The sequence below is a fragment of the Bubalus kerabau genome, chromosome 10, assembly GCF_029407905.1.
Source record: "Bubalus kerabau isolate K-KA32 ecotype Philippines breed swamp buffalo chromosome 10, PCC_UOA_SB_1v2, whole genome shotgun sequence".
Lineage (NCBI taxonomy): Eukaryota > Metazoa > Chordata > Mammalia > Artiodactyla > Bovidae > Bubalus > Bubalus kerabau.
Window position 1 is genome coordinate 51,614,638 of NC_073633.1, and position 17,909 is coordinate 51,632,546.

Sequence of the window (17,909 nt, forward strand, 5' to 3'; positions counted from 1 at the left end):
GGGGACTGCACCCAAAACCTTCTGAATCAGAAACTATGAGAGTGTTTTAGCCATCTGTGTTTTAGTAAGAAATCTGTATTTTAACAAAACCCTCCAGGGGAGTCTGATACACACCAACATTGGACACCAACTCTTCTGCATCTAGACCAAGTAAGATAAAGAGTTTTCCTCCACCACTGACTGTTTACTGAGCATCTATCTTAAGCTTGTTTTGTGACAGATGCTTTGGAAGTATAGAGACCTACCTCAGCTCTCCTCAAACATCTAACCCATCTAGTGAGTTAGATTCTTGGGAAAGAAGTTGTACATTAAAACAAGATGAGCCTTTTTATGATTGAACAGTATTCAATTGTATGTATATACCACATTTTATTTACCCCTTCATTTTTTGATGGGCACTTGGGTTATTTCCACCCTTTGGCTATTACAAATAACTCTGCTATGAACATTAGTGTATAAGTATCTGTTTGAGTTCCTGCTTTCAATTCATTACATACCTTGGCTTCCCAAGTGGCTCAACAGTAAAGAATCCGCTTGCAATGCAGGAGACAGGGGTTCGATCCCTGGGTTGGGAAGATCCCCTGGAGAAGGAAATAGCAATCCACTCCAGTATTGCTTATAAAATTCTATGGACAGAGGAGCCTGGCAGGCTACCATCCATGGAGTCACAAATGAATTGGACATAACTTAGTGACTAAATAACAACAGAATTGCTAGGTATTTTAATAATTGTGTTTAACTTTTAAAGGAATCACCAAACTATTTTCCACAGCCATGTACCACCAGGAATATACATTTGGGATGATGGAAAAAGTTCTGGAAAGGGCTAGTGATGATGACTTCACAACAGTGTAAATGCAATTAATACCACTGGGTTCACTTTAAAATGGTTAAAAATGGCAAATTTTATGTATATTTTACCACACACACACACATGCAAGATTAAAGACATGAAATGAGCCATGAAAACAAATTTAGGAAAGGAAGTTATGTTCCTAATGGCTCAACATCAAATAAAAATGACTTTAAAAAAAATGACTTTAAACACCATAATTAAGTTTCTATAATGACACATATAACAGTGCATTAAAAAGATGGTGTGGGCAGTTCTTACTAGTCAGAGATGGTCCCTGCCTGAGCATGGAGAAAGAATGTTTTTAAGATGCTTGTTCAGGAGGGTAGGGCAGGATGTCTGGCTCTACTGGGGACTTAGCACGTTTACAGTGACCAAAATTCCTTTGTGAACCAAAGAAGATCAAAGAGAATAACAAGTACTGAGCATGGAGAGGTTTCCCTGCTGGGGTTAAGCTGTTACCACCTCAGCAACTTGGCTAACTTCTTAGCGGTTTTTATTCAAGAACCACTTTGATGTGTGGGCTCAGAGGGAAGAGTCAGGGATACAGGAATGAATAGGATGAGCTGAGAACCCAGTACGGTGGTTCCCAACTGTCAGTGAGAACCAGAATCACCCACTGGGCTCATTCAGTGACAGATGCCGGGCGCCACCCCCAGAGTGTCTGGGTCAGGGCATCTGGGGTGGGGCCCAAGGTTTCTAACAGATTCCTAGGTGATGATGGTGGTGATGCTTGTCCAGGGACTGCACTTTGAGAACCACTGGTCTACTGGGGTTGGTAAGTGTAGGTGCCTCTAGGAAAGATAAATGTAAAGCCTCCATGGGTGCACCAGGACAGGGAGACACTTGGTCCTGGCTTTGGGGAGTGAGAGGGGCAGGGAGAGCGTGTTTCAGGGAGATGAGATGCAGCTGGGTGTGTCTCAGCATTGCTGCAATAAAGAGGGGGTGGAGAGCAGGTTCAGAGGAGTCCCGAGAAGCGGGCAGAGCTTCACCACATTGAACATTCTCTAAGGCAACAGAACCTAAAAGGGTGCTGGAGACAGGAGCAAAAGCAAGTAGCTGGCACCATCTATCTTTGACAGCTAGGAAACCCCACCCTCCTCCTTATAAAAGCCTTCCCTCCAGAGAGAACCTGACAAATGCCTGGAAGCCAAAGGTAAATGACTGCAAAGTCTCCTCCTAGCTATACCCGTACCTCCCCTCTCCCCCAGCAATACTGGAAAGGGATCACTGGAGAGCTAGGGGCCCTCCAAATATGGCAAGGTGTGGGGGAAGGATCTCCCCAGGGCTAGCAGAGAGCTGAGCTGATGCCCCAGTCTTGCAGCTCGCCTTTGTTCACCCTCCAGCCTGCACTACTGGCCGCACTGCCACGGCTAAACCAGAGAGGCTGCCCAAGAGTGGCTTGGGAGGACTTTACCCCGTCCCAGTCCCTTCCCTCTCAAAGTGACCCCCCCCCAAAAAAAATTGAAATAATAAAAGGAAAAGTTTGATATAAAGTACGGATTCGAGCATCCTTAGAAAACTTTATTCTAGTAAAATAAGAATAATCTTTCTTATTGATCTACAATAAAAACCAAGGAAGCAGAATGGGCCTGCTATGGCTGTCCAGCTTTAAGCTTTGTAAATAATAAGTAACCCTGATCCTCCAGCCCTTGATCTGCTTCATTTCTAACATTAACAAAGAAAAAGCTTCAACACCAGTTTGGCTCCTTGACCTCTGTTATAATAAAATCATAAGACATCACTGGTTAATCATTAACTCACCTCTCTAGTAGACTTCTTTCCTTTGGGGCAGGTTATAGGGCTTTATGGCCATGCCTCTCCACTTGACTGGCAGGAAAACAGAGAGAGTCAGCACAGTGTGGCTTTCTGCTCAGCGGGGATAAGAATCCAGCCAGGGCAGATACTGTGGGAACCCCGTAATACTGAACAGTTCAGCTCCCTGGATTTGTATGAGAAGCCATATATCTTTTAATCAACTCCAGAAGGTAACTGCAGGAGCTATAAAATACATATTAAACATATTTTTAGGATTTCCCTGATGGTCCAGTGGTTAAGAGTCCACGTGTCAAGGCAGGGGACATGGGTTTGATCCCTGGTCCAGGAAGATCCCACATGAACCAAGTCCGTGTGCCACAGCTACTGAAGCCTGTGCCCCAGAGCCTGTGCCCCACAACGAGAAGGCACTGCAATGAGAAGCCTGAGCACCCTAACTAGACAGTCCCTGCTCGCTGCAACTAGAGAAAGTCTGCACACAGCAACGAAGACCCAGTGCAGCCAAAAATAAATAAGAAAAAAAAATAAATAATTTTAATGTGACTTCTACATCCTAACAACATCCTGACAATGTGTAGTATTTTTAAAAATATTTATTTGTTTGTTTGCACCAGGTCTTTACTTGTGGCACATACACTCTTTAGTTGTGGCATGCAGGATCTAGTTCCCTGACCAGGGATCGGGATCAAACCCGGGTCCCCTGCACTGGGAGCATGGAGTCTTAGCCACTGGACCACCAGAGAAGTCCCATAATGTGTGACATTAAGATGGGTTTAGAGAGGATACAGAGGCTGCCTTCTCTTCTGAATGGGGTACTGTGGCTTAGCTGTGTTCTCTGTGGCTCTAGCCACAGGACCACAGAGGATGCGTGACCCCTGGAGAAAGGTGGGTCCCAGCCCCCTGAAAGGAGCAGGTGCCGAATGACACCCACTCAGCCTTGTCACAGGGCAACGCCCAGCCTAGCCAAGAGGAAGCCAGGAGAACCCTAGGTTCTTTCTGAGTCTTTATATCACATACACAAAAAATATACAAGCTCTGTGCTGCAGCAGGGCCTCTGAATGCTCTGTGCCTGCCCTCTGGAATGCCATTCCCCAGGTCTCACTCACCGTGGTTTCAGTCCCATCCTTTAAGTTTCAGCTTTAATGGCACCTCTTCTGAGAAGCCTGCCTGTACCACTTGGTCCATTGTAGTCCTTCCATTTTTCTCCATCAGCCCTTGCTTATTTCCTTCATAAGCAGAAGGAATTATCACTGATCGCAGACTGGAATTATCTTACTCATGTACATTGGTTTGCTTATTTGTAATTTATTATCAGTCTTTTCTTCTTTAACATTTATCTATTTTTGGTTGGTTTGGGTCTCGGTTGTGGCTCACAGTCTCCAGAGCATGGCCTCAGTAGTTGAGGCACATGGGCATGGTTGCTGAACGGCATATGTGATCTTGGTTGCCCGACCAGGGATTGAACCTGCACACCCTTATTGGAAGGCAGATTCGTAACCACTGGACCACCAGGGAAGTCCCTATTATGTAAGTTCCATGAGGACAGAGACCAGATCTGTCGTGTTCTCCATTGTATCTTCCATACTAAATACAATGCCTGGCCCATAGTAGGAATGTTTGTTGAAGAAATGAATGAATTAACTTCAGAATTAAATAGCACTCCAAGGAGGGTATTTAGTGATTTTCTCCTTTATTCAACATTGGAATACTCATTCTTAAACTGAAAGTATCTATTTAGTTAAGTGTGTATTCAAATTTGATACACAATCTATGACCATTGTCAATAAATATACATGCCCAGACTAGGGGCATTTTTACCAGTCAGATCTTAAAAAACAAACCTTGTGGACTGATCAAAAGCTTTTATTGTATTAAAATTTTGACTGTTGGTTTAAAAAACAAAAAAAGGTGTGTCAACATCTAGAATGTGTAAGACCTTGTCACTATAGTTTAATCTGTGGGGGCAAGTTTTGATCTGGCTATGTTTTGGTAGTCAGTTCAAACAGGCCCCGAAGACAGTGGTCAGGACCAGCTGCCAAGGCATTCACACAGACACTGAAGGGTCTATTCCAAGGGTGTGGCTACTACCACACCCTTGTTACCATACCAACTCCAGGGGCGCCAGGTAGGTCTGAGGGACAGACTTAGAAAGGCCCCAAAGGACAAATATAAAAATAAAATAATACTGAATGCATTTTATTTTTGGTCCAGACTTGTCAGATATAGTCCAAATTACAGGCAATATTTATCTTCATTAAATTTTATTTTATTCTTAAGCACACAGGATGCAGTCAGTGAGTAAGAATAATCAGTAAGAAACAGCAATCAAACTGTACCCGTAATTACATGGTTCTGGTCTTCTACGGAGCTTTATATGCTTTTTTATTATAATATATGCTGTCACATATGCAGTATATTTAGTAAATGTAGAAATTACTCAACCCCATTAAGTGTTTTACTTACCCCTATACCATGTCTGCAAACATTATAAAATAGTAAAATTATCCTTCATTTACTTGTGTAGATTGTTATTTGCCCAAGGCAGTAGTGAGTCTGTATGCACATAAGTATGAGTAAATACACCCATGTTGGAGAGAAATAAAAGGAGGACCTGTAGATAAAAAGAAACCTATGGGACATTAACCAGTCATGATACACAGACCTTATTTGGACTGTGATTCAAACAAACTCTTTCATAAATACATACGACTTGAGCACATTCAATATCTTATAATAACCTATCATGGAAAATAATCTGAAAAAGAATATATATATATATATTCTTATATAAATATATGTATAACTGAATCACTTTGCTGTTCACCTGAAGCACTGTATATCAACTATACTTAAAAATAGGAAAACAAATTATGAGACAACTGGGGCAATTGAACACGCACTGGGTATTTGATGACATTAAGAAATCCCTGTTAACAGTTCTTAGATGTGAAGATGATATGAGGTTAGTTTTAGCAAGTTCTTACCTTTAGTTGTATATAAGCATCCACAGATTTTCTTCAAAGTAATCCGGTTGAGGGAAATGGATGGGGTGGGGGGTATGGGTAACACTAAATCTGTCACGAAAGGATGGGCACATGGGGCCATTCTACTGTGCTCTTTACTTTTGTACCTGCTTTAAAATGTTGTTGTTTAAATTTTAAAGCAAGACAAGTTCACTTTAAAAAACCACACTGACTCTTCTAGGCTCATGGATGTACTTGGGCTGCGTGCATCTCACAGTGTGAGACCCTGAGACTGCCTGTCATCCCACAGTCAGTCTTCTCTCTGATCGCCTCTGCAGACCTGTGAGTTCTAGGATTTCTGGCTCTGTTTGTCCGTCTATGGGCTCCCTTTCCAGGAAGCCTTCAGTGTACTGGTCTGATCTATTTAGCAAACGCTTACTGCATGCCTCCTTCAGCCCAGAGGTAATTTCTACCTCTGCCACCAGGCCCTCCCCTCCCTTGCTCTCTTTTCAGGGCCACACTCCATGACTTTCTTCTGGAACCATCCTTCCTTATCTGCTTCCTTTTCCTTCTGCATGGAAGGAAAGTGCTGAAGTCTCTCCATTAAAAAACAAAAATGCTTCTCGTCACCCTCATCTTCCTATAACCACACACACACACATGCCCCTCTCCTATTCCTTTACGGCTAGATTTCTGAAATGAGCTTAAGAAACTATTCATTAAGTGTCTAGTAAATGCCAGTGTGTGCTCAGACACAGGGGAGGGATGTGACATTGGCTTCTAGGCTTCCAAATGTCTTTGGAACTTGAAGGCAGACTTCTAGTCTGGAACAGGTTTATGATAACAGTCACAGGGGAGATTTGTTAAATGACAATTCAAGAAAGTGCTGGAGTAGCTTGTCCAGGACTTGAGCTTGTTTTTGAAGATGGACAAGATTTGCAAAGGTGGAGAGGAAAGGAGGCATTTTAAGCAGATTTTTAGCATAAGAACATTTGTGAAGGTTGTTCTGAGGATGGGGCAGCTGGCCTGACTATGGCAGTCGACCTTGGGAAGGTATGAGGGCTGTTTAAGGCCTTGACAGGGACTTCCCTGGTGGTCCAATGGTTAAGATTTTGCCTTCTAATGCAGAGGATGTGGGTTCAATCCCTGGTCCTAGAACTAAGATCCCACATGCCCTGTGGCACAGCCAAAAAAAGAAAAACAAATTAATGAAGGCCTTGACAGGCTAAAACTGTGGAAGACGGCTATGGTTCTGCTTTGTTTTTTGGGGGACAGGAGCAAGGCAGGGCATGCTGTGGAGAAACGGAGTGGACGGATGGGCGCAGGGCTACACCTGGTTAAACCCAGGTGCAACAAGAAAGGAGCCTGGCAGCCAACAGGAAAGGCTGGGGCGGGGACCCTGCAGGGTCCTTTGCAGCATGATATGTTGAGGGAGAGGGCCTAACCTGGGATGGTGGGGATGGTGGTGGTGATGGAAACTTGGGACTCCATGACCCAACCTGAGGGCAAAGGATGGACCAGACTGGCCTGGCTCTGAGATTTTGAGCATTTGAGCTTTGGAAGAGTGGGGTCATTTGTCCTCTAACAAGGCTTAGCACCATCAAATTGAGATGTAGGCCGTAACACATCAACCAACTGTACTCTCTGGACGTTCTCTGAATCCTGAATTTTACAAACAACCATTAAAAAAGATATGAAAACAACAAGGTCCTGCTGCATAGCACAGGGAACTACAGTCAATATTCTGGGATAAACCATCATGGAAAAGAATATAAACAAGAGTGGGTATATGTATAATGAATCACAATGCTGTTAAAACAACCATGTAAATCAACTACACTTCCATAAAATAAATTTTTTTCAATTTAGGAGAAGAGGAATGAGGAGTTTTAATTACAGTTATTAAAAATAAAGATCATCGATTTCAAATAAAAAGATACCAGATACTTGGAGATTTTTAAAATTCTGACTGGTTTTAGTAAGATAAGGAACGGTTAACTTTTTGAGTGTGATAACAGTATTATGCTTTTGTTCTAAGAGCCCTTGTATTTTAAAGACATACTGAAATATGCACAGATGAAGTATATTCGGATTTGTTTCAAAAATCATCCAGGGTTGGGGAGCGTGGGTACGGTAGAGATGAAGGCAGATTGGCCAAGGATTGTTAACTGTCAAAGCCAGGGGATGTGGGGCTCACTTTGCTCCTCTCTCTACGGTTCCATGCATTTGGTGTTTTCCCTGAAACCATGCTGGTCCTTGGGTAACGCACGTCTTTACTCGGGGCCTCAATAACACCTTGCTGGGAAGCATGAGAGGCGCTTTGAGCTGTGCCACATTAATCTCCTGTTACAATTCAAAACAGAAATTTGGCCCGCTTCTGTTTTGCCTCAAACAGAAAAATTCATGAACTGGAAAGAAATAATGCCTTGATTTCAGTTGCGAAAACAAACAGGGAGATCCGTATGATCTCCTTTTTATCATGATCTTGGGAGGAATCTAATCCATGCAAGAGGGAAAGTCACATCTCAAGAGAAAAGTCACAATTTGATGGTAGCTGGAAATGCTTCTTTTGGAAGAGTCAGTCCTGGGAGAGGTTACAGCCATTGGCATGAGTGCGACAACTAAGAACAAGCTGAAAGATGACAGCCAGGGCTGTAGCTGCCGACAAAACGGCAGTGTTAGAGCAGCAACAAGTCACACGTTGCCCACACAGCAGCTGGGGGCAGAAAGGAGCCGCTGCAGACATGCCCGACACTGCGTGCCTTGGTGCACCCCTCCACCCTGGCACCTCTCTCACCTACAAGCCAAAGAGATGGGAGGCTTCTCTGACAATGTCCCTATGTAAGAAGGGGACAGGGCCATCATATGCTGGCAGACGGTCCTATGAACTCCAATAAAATCCCATACTTGGCAGATCACCTCCCAAGCTAGGGGCCAGCAATCGGATTTATTTTTCAGTGAGTGGCTCCAAACAGAGCAAAACCTCATGCACGTACATGAGAAAGCTAGGAGTGTAAATTCTGAACCTGAGCAAGTGACATCATTTTGCATTTCTTTTTTGATAGGAAAAAAAAAATATGTGGGGGAATAGAGAGAAGCTAGGGGGATTAATATAGGCACTTACTTCCCTTAGAGGAACAAGCATAAAATTAGCAGGAGAATCCAGCTCAGTAAACATGTGAGGGCCTGCTTTGTGCCAGGCACTGCAGCCAAGGCAGGGATGAATGAGACACGGTCCTTGCCTTCAAGGAGATCACGGGATGGGGAGGAAACGGGCCTGGACAAAACCTCCCAGATAAACCCTGAAACAGAAGTTCACAGAAGTTCTGTGATCCAGGCAAGGTAACTCTGTTACTAAGCCAAAGTCTGACTTTGGGCAAATCACTTACTCTCAATTTTTCATCTACAAAATGGGGCAGTTCTTGCCTTGTGGACCCCACAGAGTTGTAGAGGTGTAAGGACCAAAACTACTAATATCATTATCACCATCAACCATAATGAGGAGAAGGAGAAGGAAAGGCTTTCTAGACTCTGCTGCCCTAAGGGCCTGTGATGGGCGCTCAGGACGAGCGACCCCCAACCCCACCCCACGGTTGGCAGCTGAGACCAGCAGCACTGGACCAGCCTGGGGAACGGCAGTGCCCTGTGCCCTCATTTCCACAGCTGGTTCCCACTAGGCACCCCGTCACATGCCCAGGAGCTGCTTTGGCGTGAGCAGTTCTTTCCAACCCGTTCCAACTGGCCTGATACAGAGGTGAAGGTGCTTAGCCCCAGTAATCTTAGTAAATCTCAGAGCTTGGGAGCCAGAAGGGATCTTCCAGAACATAGTGTCCACCCCTCCCATTGGTACAAAGGGCGAAGGAGACTCAGGCAGGGAATGTGACCTGCTTGGGATCACTCATGGAGGGGCGGCGGTTGGGGGGTGAGTGGGGGGAGCAGCTGGATCTGGTTCTTTCAACTCTCCGGGTCCAATACAGTTGCTTCTCTTTCCTAGGAATTTCTCTTTCTCAACCATGAACTCTGTTGCTTTTTTTTTTTTTTAATATTTATTCCTTTGGCTGTGCTGGGTCTTAGCTGTGACATGTGGGATCTAATTCTCTGACCAAGGATCGAACCCAGACCCCCTGCATTGGGAGGGCAGAGTCTTAACCACTGGACCACGAGGGACCAACAAGGGAAGTCTCATCTGTTTCCTTTTATATCCTTAGTCTTTTCTGCTCCCAAACACCTAATTTAGCCAACTTCCAAGGAAAATTACTTAGGACAAAAGAAAAATTCCTCCTGATAACACTTCCTGAGCTCTGTGGTCCCTGGGGGCTTTCATTCTTTGGGGATTATGTTTCCTCAGTGTCTGTCACGCACGTGCCCCCCAGTCACGATGTGGGTTCACAGACATGAAATGGGAGGGTCTGGGCCTGTCTTTCAGGAAGCCTTCAGGTGACTCCCTGCTCTGGGAAAAGAGTTCTTATTCAGTTCCCTTTAGCTACGGGATGCACAGCTTTGCCACATCTTCACTTCCTGAGTTTCTTCCCTTCGGGCCCCTGGCCGCGGGCCCAGATGCTGCTGTGAGCAGAGCAAAGGCTGGCGGCCTTGTTCTGGAAGGCTTGCCACCTGGTAGCTGCACCTCCTCCTGACCCTCAGGGTTTGCATGATACCTCTTGACGGCTTCCCCTCTGTTCCCTGCGGTCTCTAAGGAATTTGGTTTTGCCCTCAGCTGAGTAACCGCCCTGCTCTGGTCTGCTCCCTGGAGTGACTGCCTCCAGCCTCCCTCTCCCCTAGTCGCCATCTTGGCGAAGTTTAGTTGCCTTGAGTCCAGGGCTTTGAGGCTGTGGAAATAAAAACAACACAGTCCAGGAGAAACTATGATATGTGAGAGCTGAGAAAACTGGTGTTCAGTGAGAGGCTGAACTAGAGAGTCCGGAATCCCTTCAAGTTCAACCATTTCTGAAATCTCTTCAAGTTCCAACATTTCTGAAAAGATATACCTGAAGGTTGACAGCCTGAAAAATTAAGAGGATTCTCCTGTGTGTGTCCAGACATAGGGCCAACTCCTCATAGCATCTAAAAAATAATTTTTTTTTCTCTATTTATTTACTATTTCCAGCGCTCTCTCATGCCTCCTGAAGCTCCAAGTTTCTTCTGGGATAATTTCCCTTAAAGCCTAAAGAACTTTCATTCACATTTCTTACAGAGTATTTCTGCTGGTCACAAATTCTCTAGTTTTATCTGATAATACTTATTTTCACTGGTTATAGAGTTCTGGGGTTGGCAGTTTTCTTTCAACATTTTAAATATTTGTTTGTTTGTTTATTTGGCTGCACCTGGTCTTGGTTGTGGAATGCAGGGTCTTCACTTGCAGCACTGGAATTCTCAGCTGCAGCATGGAGGATTGTTTTAGTTGGGGCGTGTGGACAACTCTTAGTTGCAGCATGTGGGATCTAGTGCCCTGACCAGGGACTGAACCTGGGGCTCCCGCCTTGGAAGTGTGGAGTCTTAGCCACTGGACCACAAGGGAAGTCCCTCCTCATGGCATTTTAAATGAACGTGGGCATCAAGTTTTGCTTCTGACTCTCCCTACTCTCAGAGAACAAGGAAGTCCGGGATGGGGATTCTGTGAAGCGGGCACGCAGGTGCGCGCGCGCACACACACACACACTCTCTCGCTCTCTCTCTTGAAACAACGCTGTGGTCTATGGAAGAGTGCCCAGAAGATGTGGTGTGCCTTCCCCCCACTCCACCTCAGTACATCTTTCCTTGTGCTGAAATACTGATGAATGAACTCCAGGTGCCAAACCTTGATTCCCAACTTCTAGAGAGCCCTCAGGGCACAACTGTTCCACTCCAACGAGCCATGACCTGCCAGTTATTCGCTTTTCTGGAGAAACCTCAGCTTGAAAATCCATTTAATTACCATGGGAGATAATCTTTTAAACACAGCCTGACATTCTTGAAAGACTTTTCCCTGTGGGAGTCAGAAATTTTATCTGCAGTGGGACTGGATTGTTTATTTTCATTTCCAGGGGAAGGACTATTACCTGGTAGTTAGCAAGAAGCCTGAGCCCTGGAGGGTTTCTTTGTTAAGTCTGTTCCTCCTCACTGCTAGTTTGTCAATTAGATTGTAATAATTAGTTTTTAATAGTGTCATTCTTTTCCCCAGTGTAAACACTGCATTTAGTTCTGTAATTCGGGCGATAATTACTTGCTATCTTTCAAGTTTCCCTATCAGGTTGCAGGGTTTTTACTTACTCTAGACGTGGGTATTCAGAGTCAATGTCCTCAAGGGTTTCCTATCAGGAAGATCATAGTCTAGATTACCAGCCTCAAAGACCTACCTGGAGTTATAGTCAGACACCAATTTTTCCAACGTGGGACATTCCAGTGGATTAAATAAATTCTTCCCTGCTAGAAGAGGCGAGGGGACCAGGGCAAGAGGGGTAGGGGAGTAAGGGGTACAAATTATTAGGTATAATAAGACAAGTTACAAAGATATTGTACAACAAGGGGACTATAGCCTATATTTTATAACAATTTTAAATGGAGTATAACCTTTAAAAATTGTGAATCACTATATTGTATACCTGTAACATATAATATTGTACAATAACTATACATCAAACCAGTTAATCCTAAAGGAAATCAACCCTGAATATTCACTGGAAGGACTGATGCTAAAGCTCCAATACTTTGGCCACCTGAGTTGACAAAGAGACAACTCAATGGAAAAGACCCTGATTCTGGGAAAGATTGAAGGTAGGAGTAGAAGGGGGTGACAGAGGATAAGATAGTTGGATGGCATCATCAACTCAGTGGACATGAGTTTTAGCAAACTCTGGGAGATAGTGAAGGACAGGGAAGCGGGGCTACAGTTCATGGGGTCGCAAAGAGTTGGACACGACTGTGACTGAACAATAACAACAACAAATACATCAATTTTTTAAAGTACCACAGGGAAGAGAGCCTGAGATTTTAAACTGAACTTTAAAAAAAATAAGAAAAAAAAAACTAATTTCCTTTGCTTCTAAAACACAAAAAATTAAAAAAAAAAATTATTCCCTACTAGAATGCAAGCATGGGTGGCCCCAAGACCCAGAGTATCTCCTGCAACACATAGTAGGTGTTCAATATGCAGATGCTAAATTGCGGAGAGTCACGAGGTCTTCTTGCAGAATGGATGTGCATCAGGTTGAAATACGAACAATGTACAGAATAAAGTGGAGTACCTGCCATGGGACTGCTCTGGCCCCTCTCTCCCCACATTACTTCAAAAGCAAACCGTCTGGAGACGTTTGCATGCCCTGATTCTGTAGGCTGGGATCCCCAGACCCTGAAGAGCATATCTCTGGGGATTAAGAACAGAAAAGGAATAACTGTACTGCACACAGAATTAGAAGGTGAGGAAAAAGCTCTAGTGGAAAACTGATTAAGTCACGGGCTTGAACCTCCCCTTCCAGGTCCCGACGGGGAGAAGAGCTGGTCCAAGACCTACCCTTCCTGTGGCGGCCTGCTTCAGTCCCCGATAGACCTGCACGATGACATCCTGCGGTACAACGCCAGCCTCGGGCCCCTGGCCTTCCAAGGCTACAATCAGTCTGCCAGTCCGCAATTTGTCCTCACCAACAACGGCCACTCAGGTGAGGGAGCGACGCTGGAGACCTGCAGTGGTGGCTGAGCTTCCCTTGGCTCCCTGGCCTCTTGAGTCTGCTGGGTGGGGGTTGGAGGGGGCGTTCTGATGAGGCACCCAGGAAGGAGAGCAGAGGGGAGCCCTTGAGGGATCCTTGGGCCACTTTCTAAAGGAGATGCTGCAGGCCCTGGGCTCAGGTGGTTCTGCTGGGAAAATACCTCTTAGAAGCAGCACATCTCTTGGGGTGGGATGGGTGGGTAGGGAACGGCTTGAGCCTCTTGACCTATTGATATGGTATGAGACTGAATTCTGGGTCATCATGAATGACTCAAGGGGTCACACAGTTCACTGGGGGGCTCGCCCAGGAGTCAGACCAATCTGAGTTTGAATCCTGGCTTGACTACATATGAGTCACAAGACTCTGGATAAGAATTTTAAACTCTTGAGGTTTCATCTGGAAAATGGGCATACTGATAGCTACTGTAAAGACTAGAGATTCTGTATATTAAGATCCAGAATAGAGAGAAGCTTCATAAATAGCTATTATTATTGTTGTTGTTGTTATATAATTCTCAGCTTGGCAGATACTTCACTGTAAGTTCATGGCCAAGTGTGTAATACATGGGTATATAAACACACATCCATCTGTTGGCTAAATTAGTTCCTGCCATCATTTTCCAAGGGGAACCAAGAAGGTGCTGCCGCCACTGGAATTGCTTTAGCGGAAGGGGGATGTTCTCAGAGAAAGAGCCCAGGTTTCCGAGCCGCACCTCTCCGGTCCCCACCTCGCTGCATCCCCCTGCCCCTGTCTGGGCCCTGGGCAGGGGATGCCAACCTGCTCTCAGGCAGCACCCAGCTGGCCAGGGCTCTGAAGACTGCCCCTCCTCTCCCTGCAGTGAAGGTGAAACTTCCCAAGGACATGCAGGTCTGGGGCCTGGGGGCCCGCTACAATGCCTCGCAGCTGCACCTACACTGGGGGGACAAGAACGACCCTCACGGCTCAGAGCACACTGTCGGCGGGAAGCACTTTGCCGCCGAGGTGAGTGGGGTGGCCCAACTGGCGGAGGATTCCTGGCGGTGGGTGGTCTGGCCCTCTTCCAAACTTGGCTGGTGTGCAGACAAGACCAGAGCATGGCGGGTTGGGGGGGGGGGGTGGGTGATGGCCTTCATGCTCTGCACGCCCACCGCAGCTCTGCCGACAGCACAGGGAGGCAGAGCCACTCCCGCCACGCTGCAGCTCATCTGTGGTGGCCGCTTCCCTTCCTTTCCTGAACCTGCTGACTTTGTCTCCAAGTCTTTTACTGGGTGATGCTACTCCAGGGGCAGGGCTCCCAGGGTGCCACAGGGGGACACACATGCCCCTTTTCTAGACGTCACCCTTCTGTGCACACAGATTAAGATCCCACCAGCTTGTCTGGCTGACCCATCCCACTGCCGAGTCATACTGGGCTAAACGCTCCCCCAACTTCTCAGGTTTCTTCACACATCATGCTGTTTACATGAGTCTCTCCCACCCCATCTTTCCTTTCCCTGGGCATGGGTTGTGCTTGGAGCTTGGGAACCTGGGTTCAGGGTCACTCTTTTCTACCTAGCCACAAATCAAGCGATGACTGGCATTATAACACACAGGGCATCGTGGCAAGCAGAGACTCACTGAGGATAGCTTGGGACATCACCAAAGTGCTGTGCTATGTTGCCTGGAGGTGATAACCCCAAATACCAAAGAAAACAGGAAGAGGAGCAAGATCTTTGCTCCTGTGCTGCAAGTGTGCAGTGGAGGGTGGGGTGAGGGTGGGGGCGGTTGAGTGGCTCCATTTCAGAGCTCGACTGGGATTGCACATGGGGGTGTGGTTCTGAATGTTTACAGGGCAAGAAATACAAGGAGATAAATGCTACTGATCAGCCAATGGAGCCCATGATAAATAATGCCACAAGCATTCTCCTCTGTTCTTAAATGCTGAACTGCTTAAGATTTTACTCTAATTAGAGTTATAGGAGGTGGAGGGGCTGTAACTCTGGCCCAATAGGATGACCCTACTGGAGCTGCATGTATTTCAGACCAGGTCCCTCTCTGAACCTCCAGGACTTCATTTCTTTCAGCCTAACTGCAATGAGGAAGCCTCTATTTTCCCAAGGGGAGTAAAGGAGTTAGGGTGTAGGGTGAGAAGATTTACCCATTTAAAAATAGTCACTGTATTTTCTGCTATTAAGCCACATCATGAGGCCAAGAGCTTGGTGAAGATGGATCATTAATGTCAATAATACAGAAAAAAAAAAAAAAAGTGAAAGTGAAAGTGTTAGTCACTCAGTCGTGTCCCACTGTTTGCAACTCACCAGGCTCCTTCCTCTATCCATGAGATTCTCCAAGCAAGAATACTGGAGTGGATTGCCATTCCCTTCTCTAGGGGATCTTTCTGACCCAGGGATTGAAGCCAGGTGTGCTACACTGCAGGCAGATTCTTTACCACCCGAGCCACCAGGGAAGGTGACCCTAAAATGGCAGATTCTTTATGGAGGGCCCTTGAAAATGTAACAGTTTTTCTGGATTGAGTTTATATATGAAGACTCTCATGGGAACTTCCCTGGTGGTTTAAGACTCTGAGCTTCCAATGGAGGGGGTGTGGGCTCAATCCCTGGTCGGGGAAATATGATGCCTCATGCTGTGCAGTGTGGCTAAATATATATACATAAAATAAAAATAACATTAAAAAAGATAAGCCTCTCTTAATCCTCTCCTCAGAGAACTGCTTTCTGTTTGTATTAGTCTTCACCTCCTCTTGATTTCATCTGAACAAGTGAAAAAAGTGCTAAAACTGAACACAAGCTCAGCAGTCAGCAGTAAAAAGAAATAGGGATATAGGACCTTTGGGTTTTTAGCCACATAGAGTTCTGCCCCATTTCGTAAAGCAGTGCCAGGACCGGATGGTGTGGGGCAGTGCAGAGGCTACATCTTTTGGGGATAAACATGAGGAAGCAGGAGCCCCTAAGAAATCCTTCATAGGGGACCAATGAAAAGAAGAACTAATGGGATTAAAAGGCCACTTGAAAAGTGGGGAACATTGAGCTGTATTTATTAAAATATGCTTGAATTCTATTTATAATCACATATCATTGAAAAAGCAAGAAAGTTCCAGAAAAACATCTATTTCTGCTTTATTGACTATGCCAATTGACTATGCCAAAGCCTTTTTGTGGATCACAATAAACTGTGGAAAATTCTGAAAGAGATGGGCCCACCAGACCACCTGACCTGCCTCTTGAGAAATCTGTATGCAGGTTAGGAAGCAGCAGTTAGAACTGGACATGAACTATAGACTGCTTCCAAATAGGAAAAGAAGTACCTCAAGGCTGTATATTGTCACCCTGCTTATTTAACTTTTATGCAGAGTACATCATGAGAAACGCTGGGCTGGAGGAAGCACAAGCTGGAATCAAGATTGCCGGGAGAAATATCAATAACTTCAGATATGCAGATAACACCACCCTTATGGCATAAAGTGAAGAAGAACTAAAGAGGCTCTTGATGAAAGAGAAAGAGGAGAGTAAAAAAGTTGGCTTAAAGCTCAACATTCAGAAAACTAAGATCATGGCATCCGGTCCCATCACTTCATGGGAAATAGATGGGGAAACAGTAGAAACAGTGGCTGACTTCATTTTCCTAGGCTCCAAAATCACTGCAGATGGTGACTGCAGCCATGAAAGGAAAAGACGCTTACTCCTTGGAAGGAAAGTTATGACCAACCTAGACAGCATACTAAAAAGCAGAGACATTACTTTGCCAACAAAGGTCAGTCTAGTCAAGGCTATGTTTTTTCCAGTAGTCATGTATGGATGTGAGACTTGGACTATAAAGAAAGCTGGGCACAGAAGAATTAATGCTTTTGAACTGTGGTGTTGGAGAAGACTCTTGAGAGTCCCTTGGACTGCAAGGAGATCCAACCAGTCCATCCTAAAGGAGATCAGTCCTGGGTGTTCACTGGAAGGACTGATGTTGAAGCTGAAGCTCCAATACTTTGGCCACCTGATGCAAAGAGCTGACTCATTGGAAAGGACCCTGATGCTGGGAAAGATTGAGGGCGGGAGGAGAAGGGAATGACAGAGGATGAAATGGTTGGATGGCATCATCAACTTGATGGACATGGGTTTGGGTAGACTCCGCGAGTTGGTGATGGACAGGGAGGCCTGGTGTGCTGCGGTTCATGGGGTCGCAAAGAGTTGGACATGACTGAGTGACTGAACTGAACTGAAGATGGAAAAAGAGATTAATGAAGAAAAAGAAAAGAGATAAAATCTCAGTGTGTTATAGTCTCAAGAGGCAAAGAATCAACAAAAATACATGTGATCATATATAGAGAGATCATCGACTAATATAGTTTTTTTGGAGGACAGGTGATGCCACCTTGAGGATTAAAATCAGGTTAAGCATTGTCAGAGAGACTTCCCTGGCAGTCCAGGGGTTAAGATTTCGCTTTCCAATGCTGGAAGTGTTGGTTCCATCCTGGATGGGAAGCTAAAATCCCACATGCCTTGTGACCAGAAAACCAGAACATAAAACAACAGAAGCAAAACTGGAACAAATTCAAGACTTAAAAAATGGTCCACATCAAAGAAAAACAAAAACCAAACCTTTTCAGAGCTTGTCATAATAATGTCTTGATGATTCCTAGACTTTTTTTTTTAAACTTTTTTTTAGAGC

At 45.2% G+C, this 17,909-nt stretch overlaps 1 protein-coding gene across 1 annotated transcript in view; it reads left to right on the forward strand.

The window, feature by feature from the left end:
- The window catches only part of CA12 (carbonic anhydrase 12), a 60,161-nt gene that overhangs the window by 28,068 nt on the left and 14,184 nt on the right, over nt 1–17,909 (forward strand). Inside the window, exons 3-4 of the mRNA XM_055537709.1 lie at nt 13,044–13,223; nt 14,110–14,252. Coding sequence (XP_055393684.1) covers nt 13,044–13,223; nt 14,110–14,252 — 323 coding nt within the window. The remainder of the gene's footprint in view (nt 1–13,043; nt 13,224–14,109; nt 14,253–17,909) is intronic.